Source organism: Echiichthys vipera (assembly GCF_963691815.1).
Source record: "Echiichthys vipera genome assembly, chromosome: 2".
In the NCBI taxonomy this organism is placed as follows: domain Eukaryota; kingdom Metazoa; phylum Chordata; class Actinopteri; order Perciformes; family Trachinidae; genus Echiichthys; species Echiichthys vipera.
This window is the reverse complement of record NC_139827.1, coordinates 706,956-716,955: the sequence shown is the minus strand read 5'-3', so window position 1 is coordinate 716,955 and position 10,000 is coordinate 706,956. Positions and strand designations below refer to the sequence as shown.

The 10,000-nt window shown below is 50.4% G+C and overlaps 2 protein-coding genes across 4 annotated transcripts in view; both read right to left on the bottom strand.

The window, feature by feature from the left end:
- The window catches only part of LOC310960901 (serine/threonine-protein kinase MARK1-like), a 15,444-nt gene extending 11,559 nt beyond the window's left edge, over positions 1 to 3,885 (bottom strand). For both annotated transcript variants that reach the window (XM_083932741.1, XM_083932742.1), the window contains exon 1: positions 3,698 to 3,885. In XM_083932741.1, coding sequence (XP_083788867.1) covers positions 3,698 to 3,748 — 51 coding nt within the window. In that variant the 5' untranslated portion in view covers positions 3,749 to 3,885. The remainder of the gene's footprint in view (positions 1 to 3,697) is intronic.
- A 4,380-nt stretch (positions 3,886 to 8,265) lies between these two features.
- LOC310960924 (atlastin-2-like) overlaps positions 8,266 to 10,000 on the bottom strand; it is a 23,278-nt gene continuing 21,543 nt past the window's right edge. For both annotated transcript variants that reach the window (XM_083932790.1, XM_083932791.1), the window contains one exon: positions 8,266 to 10,000. This exon is cut by the window's right edge and continues 2,238 nt beyond it. The gene's annotated coding sequence lies outside the window, so the exon portion shown is untranslated.

Genomic DNA, 10,000 nt, shown 5'->3' with positions numbered 1-10,000 from the left:
ACTAAAAAGACACAAAACAACCACAAAGAGACACAAAACAACTACAAAGAGACACAAAACAACCACAAAGAGACACAAAACAACTAAAAAGACACAAAACAACTAAAAAGACACAAAACAACCACAAAGAGACACAAAACAACTAAAAAGACACAAAACAACCACAAAGAGACACAAAACAACTACAAAGAGACACAAAACAACCACAAAGAGACACAAAACAACTAAAAAGACACAAAACAACTACAAAGAGACACACAACAACTACAAAGAGACACACAACAACTACAAAGAGACACACAACAACTACAAAGAGACACAAAACAACTAAAAAGAGACACAAAACAACTACAAAGAGACACAAAACAACTACAAAGAGACACAAAACAACTACAAAGAGACACAAAACAACCACAAAGAGACACAAAACAACAACAAAGAGACACAAAACAACCACAAAGAGACACAAAACAACTACAAAGAGACACAAAACAACTACAAAGAGACACAAAACAACCACAAAGAGACACAAAACAACTACAAAGAGACACAAAACAACTACAAAGAGACACAAAACAACTACAAAGAGACACAAAACAACCACAAAGAGACACAAAACGACCACAAAGAGACACAAAACAACTACAAAGAGACACAAAACAATTACAAAGAGACACAAAACAACTACAAAGAGACACAAAACAACTACAAAGAGACACAAAACAACCACAAAGAGACACAAAACGACCACAAAGAGACACAAAACAACTACAAAGAGACACAAAACAACCACAAAGAGACATAAAACAACTACAAAGACACACAAAAGTCTCTGCTAGTCTGTGTGTGTGTGTGTGTGTGTGTGTCTGTGTGCGTGTGTCTCTGTGTGTGTGTGTCTGTGTGTCTCTGTGTGTGTGTGTGTGTGTCTGTGTGTCTCTGTGTGTGTGTGTGTGTGTGTGTGTGTGTGTTCACGTCCATGTAAACGTGTGAAGTCTGTATTTTCACACGCAGTCGTTCGCCGTCGTCACTGTAACAGATCTTCATGATTCTGCGGTGTAACGTAAGAACACGTCGTTCACGTGTCGCCTCGTTTCATCCACACACACACACTCATCCTCTCACAGGAGCCGTGTGACGAACACACACACACACTCATCCTCTCACAGGAGCCGTGTGACGAACACACACACACTCATCCTCTCACAGGAGCCGTGTGACGAACACACACACACTCATCCTCTCACAGGAGCCGTGTGACGAACACACACACACTCATCCTCTCACAGGAGCCGTGTGACGAACACACACACACTCATCCTCTCACAGGAGCCGTGTGACGAACACACACACACTCATCCTCTCACAGGAGCCGTGTGACGAACACACACACACTCATCCTCTCACAGGAGCCGTGTGACGAACACACACAAACTCATCCTCTCACAGGAGCCGTGTGACGAACACACACACACTCATCCTCTCACAGGAGCCGTGTGACGAACACACACACACTCATCCTCTCACAGGAGCCGTGTGACGAACACACACACACTCATCCTCTCACAGGAGCCGTGTGACGAACACACACGAGCACCCGAGCCCCAGAGGAACTGGAGCTGATGGAAACCGGTCTGACGGGAGACCAGCACCTCTACAGTTACACCGTGACGTCACCGCACCGCAGAGACCTGGACCCGAGGATCAGGTGTGAAACACAGGCGGGGGACGTCTGGCTGACACGCGCACGCACGCACGCACGCACGCACGGACACACACACACACAAACAAACACACGCACGCACGCACATTAAACCCATCTGTTGTCACGGTGACAGAAGCTGCTCCCCTGTCACCATGACCAAGGTCAAAGGTCAAACTGAAGGATTTTATAAGTGAGAGCCTCTGATATCACATCCTGCAGTGCATTCTGGGAAAAATCAATAGTAAACAGACTGCTGAGTGTCTGACCGAAGAGGACGAGGACGCGTTAGAGGAAGAGGGCGCGTGAAAGGGTTAGGGCGCGTTGGAGAACGAGGGCGTGTTAGAGGACGAGGACGCGTTAGAGGACGAGGACGCGTTAGAGGACGAGGACACGTTAGAGGACGAGGACGCGTTAGAGGACGAGGACGCGTTAGAGGACGAGGACACGTTAGAGGACGAGGACGCGTTAGAGGACGAGGACGCGTTAGAGGACGAGGGCGCGTTAGAGGACGAGGGCGCGTTAGAGGACGAGGACGCGTTAGAGGACGAGGGCGCGTTAGAGGACGAGGGCGCGTTGTTTTGTGTCTCTTTGTAGTTGTTTTGTGTCTCTTTGTGGTTGTGTTGTGTCTTTGTAGTTGTTTTGTGTCTCTTTGTAGTTGTTTTGTGTCTCTTTGTAGTTGTTTTGTGTCTCTTTGTAGTTGTTTTGTGTCTCTTTGTAGTTGTTTTGTGTCTCTTTGTAGTTGTTTTGTGTCTCTTTGTAGTTGTTTTGTGTCTCTTTGTAGTTGTTTTGTGTCTCTTTGTAGTTGTTTTGTGTCTCTTTGTGGTTGTTTTGTGTCTCTTTGTGGTTGTTTTGTGTCTCTTTGTGGTTGTGTTGTGTCTTTGTAGTTGTTTTGTGTCTCTTTGTAGTTGTTTTGTGTCTCTTTGTGGTTGTTTTGTGTCTCTTTGTGGTTGTTTTGTGTCTCTTTGTAGTTGTTTTGTGTCTCTTTGTAGTTGTTGTGTGTCTCTTTGTGGTTGTTTTGTGTCTCTTTGTGGTTGTTTTGTGTCTCTTTGTAGTTGTTGTGTGTCTCTTTGTAGTTGTTGTGTGTCTCTTTGTGGTTGTTTTGTGTCTCTTTGTGGTTGTTTTGTGTCTCTTTGTGGTTGTGTTGTGTCTTTGTGGTTGTGTTGTGTCTCTTTGTAGTTGTTTTGTCTCTTTGTGGTTGTTTTGTGTCTCTTTGTAGTTGTTTTGTGTCTCTTTGTGGTTGTTTTGTGTCTCTTTGTAGTTGTTTTGTGTCTCTTTGTGGTTGTTTTGTGTCTCTTTGTGGTTGTTTTGTGTCTCTTTGTGGTTGTTTTGTGTCTCTTTGTAGTTGTTTTGTGTCTCTTTGTAGTTGTTTTGTGTCTCTTTGTAGTTGTTTTTATCTCTTTGTGGTTGTTTTGTGTCTCTTTGTAGTTGTTTTGTGTCTCTTTGTAGTTGTTTTGTGTCTCTTTGTAGTTGTTTTGTGTCTTTGTAGTTGTTTTGTGTCTCTTTGTGGTTGTTTTGTGTCTCTTTGTGGTTGTTTTGTGTCTCTTTGTAGTTGTTTTGTGTCTCTTTGTAGTTGTTTTGTGTGTCTTTGTAGTTGTTTTGTGTCTCTTTGTAGTTTTTTTGTCTCTTTGTGGTTGTTTTGTGTCTCTTTGTGGTTGTTTTGTGTCTCTTTGTGGTTGTTTTGTGTCTCTTTGTGGTTGTTTTGTGTCTTTGTGGTTGTTTTGTGTCTCTTTGTAGTTGTTTTGTGTCTCTTTGTAGTTGTTTTGTGTCTCTTTATGGTTGTTTTTTTGTCTCTTTGTGGTTGTTTTGTGTAAAATAGGAAGTGATGTCATCTGAGAGATGAAAGGCTATCGAACATCTTTAAAGGTTGAAATGTGACTCAACATGCTGCCGCTGCCGAGGAGCCCGTGAGCCAGGCACTGAGGATCACACTCACAACAACACTTAAAGTATCAGTGATGAATCAATGATCAATGATCGATACTGAGGCGGACTCACCGGCTCGGACTCTCTCTCGCTCACCGGGGGCAGCGGCATCCTGCCCGACATCTTCCTGCTCCTTCAGTCCGGAACAAGCATCTCCTCCGCCGGCCGCTCTACAGCATCTCTCCCCGGGAACAGGCCACCTCAGCGGGGCTCGGCTGGGAGGCTCCGCCGGCCGCAGCAGAGGGAGGCCGGGGCGGCGGCTACAGGAAGGCCCGCTGTCTGCGCCGGTGCGGGACCGACACCCGCATGAGGACAAAGACCCGCAGAGAGGAGCCGCGGACCGGGGCCGGGAGGAGGCCGGGAGGAGGCCGGGGGCAGGCGGAGGGCACAGGAGGAGGACGGAGGAGCAGAAGGAGAGTCGCTTCCTGCAGCTTTGCAGCTTCACGGCGCCGCTGCTGCAACACACGTGACGTCAGAGCTCCTCCTCCGCGTCATCCTCGTCATCACTGTCGTCATCCTGAAAATCTCCCAGCATCCTCTGCTGCTTGCACCACTGCAGCCAATCACGTTCAGCTTCGGTCTGTGGAGGATCCTCAATGTGAGGAAACTACAGATGAAGAATATGGAAATCATTTTTATTATAAAGTATATTTATTATTTTTATTGTTTTTATTCTCAGTTTCTCAGTTATTCTCACGTTATTCTGAGTCCCTGTGACCCTGAGGGCTGTGGTCTGGACCCGTCCCCTCATGGTGGTTCAGGTCTGAGTCCCTGTGACCCTGAGGGCTGTGGTCTGGACCCGTCCCCTCATGGTGGTTCAGGTCTGAGTCCCTGTGACCCTGAGGGCTGTGGTCTGGACCCGTCCCCTCATGGTGGTTCAGGTCTGAGTCCCTGTGACCCTGAGGGCTGTGGTCTGGACCCGTCCCCTCATGGTGGTTCAGGTCTGAGTCCCTGTGAACCTGAGGGCTGTGGTCTGGACCCGTCCCCTCATGGTGGTTCAGGTCTGAGTCCCTGTGAACCTGAGGGCTGTGGTCTGGACCCGTCCCCTCATGGTGGTTCAGGTCTGAGTCCCTGTGACCCTGAGGGCTGTGGTCTGGACCCTGGTGCTCCTGGTCTCAGGGGAGGGGCCGGAGTAACATTGGTTCACAAAGACCGCATGTATGAACCAGGAAGAGGAAGAGAGACCCTGTCTGGAGGGGGTCCGGGGCCATCCTGTCGGCTAACAACAGGAAACTGTGGCTCCGACCGGCACCGGCTCACCAGAACTGGACAACACCAGAGTGGGAACACGTTTCCTGGTCTGATGAGTCTCAGAATTTGGCGTCAGAACATGAACGGGTCCATCCTGCCTGGTGTCAGCGGTTCAGGCTGGTGCTGGTGCTGTAACGGTGTGGGGGGTGTTCTCTGAGCACACTCTGGGCCCATTAGCACCACTGAGCACGGTACCAACACCACAGCCTCCCTGAGTTCTGCTGCTGACCCGGTCCACCCCTCTACGACCACAGTGGACCCGTGTTCTGATGCTCCTTCAGCAGGAGAACGCTCCGGGTCCTTAAGTGTGAATCATGTTCTGGTTTCTGGATCATGACGATGAGTTCGCTGCACTCAGACGGCTCCACGGTGCCCAGGTCCGAGTCCAGCAGGAGCTTTGGGATGCGGAGGAACGGGAGACCGGCGTCGCGGACGTGCAGCCGACACATCTGCAGCAGCTGCGTGATGCTGTCACGTCAACATGGAAACAGGTCTCTGAGGAAGGTTCCAGAACCTGGATGAATCTGAGCCACGAAGGATTAAAGCGGTTCTGAAGGCAAAAGGGGTCCAACCCGGTACCAGCAAGGTACCTAATAAAGTGGAGATATATAAATAATATATATAAATCTTCTCCTCACCCTCCGCGGGTGGTTGACCCTCTCTCTGAGCTCGGGTCCTCTACCAGACCCCAGGAGCTTGAGGGTTCTGCACGGTACCGTTGCTGCTCTGAGCGCTGCACTTTTCTGGACCCAGATGTCCGAGGTTGTTCTTGAACCTGCTGTAGCCTCCTCCAGCTCAGGGTCACTGCCTCTCGTGCTCGATCACCACGGGCACGACTGTCCTCTTTACCTTCCAGCTCCTCTCTGAGCCCGCGGTACTTTTCAAGTTCCTCATGTTCCTTTTTGCAGATGTTCCCGCCGCTTGGTATCGCCACCGCGGCTTTCCTCCGTCCTTCATCCGCCACCGCGGCTTTCCTCCGTCCTTCATCCGCCACCACAGCTTTCCTCCGTCCTTCATCCACCACCGCGGCTTTCCTCCATCCTTCATCCACCACCGCGGCTTTCCTCAGCCCTTCATCCACCACCACGGCTTTCCTCAGCCCTTCATCCACCACCGCGGCTTTCCTCCGTCCTTCATCCACCACCGCGGCTTTCCTCCGCCCTTCATCCACCACCACGGCTTTCCTCCGTCCTTCATCCACCACCACGGCTTTCCTCCGTCCTTCATCCACCACCACGGCTTTCCTCCGTCCTTCATCCACCACCACGGCTTTCCTCCGTCCTTCATCCACCACCACAGCTTTCCTCCGTCCTTCATCCACCACCACGGCTTTCCTCCGTCCTTCATCCACCACCACGGCTTTCCTTTGCCCTTCATCCACCACCACGGCTTTCCTCCGTCCTTCATCCATCACCACCACGGCTTTCCTCCGTCATTCATCCACCACCATATCTGCTTGGTTTGCCGTCACCATCCTGTCAGTCTGTATCTGGGCGTCCCACAGGATCTTCGCTCGCTCGTTCTTCACCCCCTTTGGAGGAGTTTCCCATTTGGATCTTGGGGTTTCCAGTCCGTACTCTGCACAGATGTGTCTGTACACTATCACAGCCACTCGGTTGTGCCGTTCCACATGTTTGCTTCCCCTGCCAGCATCCTGCACCCTGCAGTTGTGTGTTGGATCGTTTCCGGTGCCTCTTTGCACGACCTACACCTCAGGTCTTGTCTGTGCAGCCATGATGAGTGCCTCAGTGCTGTCCTGTAGGCCGGACCTCTCTTGAGCCACTTCAGTGATGCTCCGGTGGTACGTGCCGTGTAGGGGCTTGTCCTCCCATGTTGGCTCCTCCTCCAGCACCTCCTCATGTGCTCACCATTGTCTGAGACACTCACTGAGTACGTCATCCGGGGGGGGGGGTCCTTATCCCTGATGTGTTCATGGAGCGTGGATGTTGCATCCTGGATCGTGGCTCACGCTCACTTGTCCACAGCCTCCTTCCCTACGGCGTGCGTACAGTCCCAGGGTGCTGGATCTGGGCTGGAACCCGTCATGCGTGGTGAGGAGCTTCTGGGTCTTAACATCTGTGGTCTGTATCTCGTCCTTTGGCCTTCTGATTATTCAGCAGGGTGTCTGATCACTGGCAGGGCGGAGCTGCTTCTCAGGACTCGTCTTACTCGCTGCAGGTCTTTGGCAGTTGCTGTTTCCTCGTTGCCATTTGCCTTTGGTATTCAGAGGTACTTGTAACCGTCCTCCACGTCTGCTGTCGTTCCTTCTGGTAGTGGGACCCCTTCGGCGTGGTCTACCTTGCTTCTCCGTGTCACCGTCCTACTTCATTTCTCAAGCGCGGATGACATCCCAGTGTCACTGCTGTAGATCCTGGTGTGGATCAGGGAGTCAACGTCCCATTTGCTCTTAGCGTACAGCGTGATGTCGTCCATGTAGAGGAGGGGACTGATCGCAGCTCCAGTCTTGAGGCGGTATCCATATCCAGTCTTGTTGATTATTTGGCTCAGGGGGTTCAGACCTCTGCAGAACAGCAGTGGCGACAGAGCATCTCCTTGGTAGATGTCACGCTTGATGGATACTGGATGCAAGTGTCTCACCATTGGCCTCGAGTGTGGTTTGCAATGAAGGCCCTTAGAGTCCTGTTGATGTTCCCTGATCCATGTGTTCGGCATCGAATCGTGGGCTTGCTGCTGATCAGTCCAGGCTGTGCACAGGTTGGTGTGTCGGGACTCAGTCTGTCAACCAGGAGCTGGTGTTTGGCTCCTCTGGTGTCTCCACCACTGCCCTTCTGTGCTTTGCTCATGTGTTGGTCCATGTGAACACCTGTCTGACATGAGCTTCCCTGTTGTGGAGAGGGAGGTTATTGGCTGATAGTTGGAGGGGACTGCACCCTTTATGGGGTCCTTCATGATCAGGACCATTCTGCCGTTCTGGGTGAGTCCCGTCTCTCCGCAGCTGGTTCACGGTGCTCTGAGGCTCCTGAGCCAGTCGGCGTGGATCATGTCTGGTCCGGGTTCGTACCTGAGACTGGTTCTTGGATGTCTGCCTCTGTGATGGTCTCTGGGTTCTGTTCAGGGAGGTTGCTGTGCTCCTCTCAGAGAGACCACTGTTGTTAGATGCTGCCTCCTTCTCTTCCAGAGCCGTTCAGTCTCCAGCCTCGTGGCTCCGCTCCGCTGTCATCACGCTGCCGCTGACTCATTGTCGTGCACCTGTGTAGGCGGCTGGCGTGGGCTTGCAGCCTACAGAGCCTACATGTCGAGCCATCAAACTCTTTTAACATGATTCCTTTGACTGTCTTGCGTTGCCGTGGCAGTGAGCGGCGCCCCCTGCAGGACATAAACGGAGAACACAGGACCGAGGACGTTCAAAGAGACAGCGACACGCTCTGTGTGTTGGAGGAGTTTGGTTTAATATTGAAAAATAAATTAAGGAAAAAAACTTTAAAATGCAAAAGAAGACAAAAGAGAAGAAGGAGGTGGAGTCGCAGCGCTCGTGTCAGAGTAACTTTACAAATATATATTTATAAAAAAGGAATTTATTAGACATATCCACAAATCACGAAAGCATTCCTTTACATCCAGTGAGCTGAGCCTGGTCCACGCCCGACCGCTGCTCCTCCAGCTACAAAAGGTCTAGAAAAGTATTATTTATATATGTATATATTTCATACACATGCCCAAAGTGTGGATGTAAAAAACCGAACTGTACAGAAACAAAAGCACGCGGTGGTGACGGTGACGGTGACGTGAGGATTAAAACAACGACGGCGTGATGAGGTCGACGTGTGGAACGAAGCTTTCAGTCATTTTGGCTTAAAAACCCACGGACGCCGCCTCAGCGAGCTGCTGCTCCACGCGTGAGGCGAGTTTTTAGTGTTTTCTTTACTGAAACAGTTTCTGAGGCTTTAAAAACAACAACAGGAGCCGCTGGTTCAGCCTCCAGGTGCGTCACCGTGACGATGAGGAGCAGGAATGACACAGGAAGTTAAATAACAGACTTAAATATTATCTACAAGCTTTCAGCTGAAACCGAAGGAACTCGATAAAAAGCTTTTTCTCCGAGTTCCAACGTCCTCAAAGACGCGTATCCGCCTCAGGTTTGGACTTTAAAGTGTAAATCTGGCGTAAACGTCTCCTCCAGGGTCTTTGTCTGCACTTTAATCATCCGTAACCATGGAGACAGTTTTTATTAAGGTAGAAATCAGGAGAGATGCTAACAGCCGGACGTGGCTAACAGTGGTTAGCTCGGGGCAGCACGGTGAAGGCATTCAAAGGTCTTTTTTAACCACTAATGCTGCTGAAAATAACAGCAAACCTCTGCAGCAGCGTGATAAAACTGAGTTCACACTGTTTGGGATGGACGCGATCAAAGCAGCGCAATTGCATAATTGCATACGTCAATCTACGCGCACGGCGCTTTCCTCACTTTACCCACGACGCCTCCAACGTGCGAGTTGAAAAGATTGAACTTTTCGTCTGAATCGCGGTCTGATCTCACCGCAACACGACGACACACTTCACCTGCGAGCTCGTTTCTGTTCTTTGAAGCATTCAGATCCCTGTTAGCATTAGCATTAGCATCGCTGCCATTTAGCACAGCAGCAGATCAGAGCTGCAGGCTGCTACTGAACTGCCACCACGCTCCAAACACACGACTGGCGCCACGCTCCAAATACGATCAAGCAGCGCGGCTGTGACCGCAACATTAGAGTCCCTACACACACACACACACACACACACACAGCATGAGAAGAGTCCCTACACACACAACAAAGCACCAATGGGCTCCTTCCACTGTAATGGACTTTACTATGAGAGGAGCTGGTGCAGGGGCCAGTAGGTAAGTCTTTAAAACACTCTTTAATAAACTCTGGCTTCACTAACTACGCTGATGACGCTTTGTTGTGTGTGTGTGTGTGTGTGTGTGTGTGTGTGTGTGTGTGTGTGTGTGTGTGTGTGTGTGTGTGTGTGTGTGTGTGTGTAGGGACTCTTCTCATGCTGCTGCAGAGGTTTGCTGTTATTTTCAGCAGCATTAGTGGTTAAAAAAGACCTTTGAATGCCTTCACCGTGCTGCCCCGAGCTAACCACTGTTAGCCACGTCCTGTTAGCATCTCTCCTGGATTG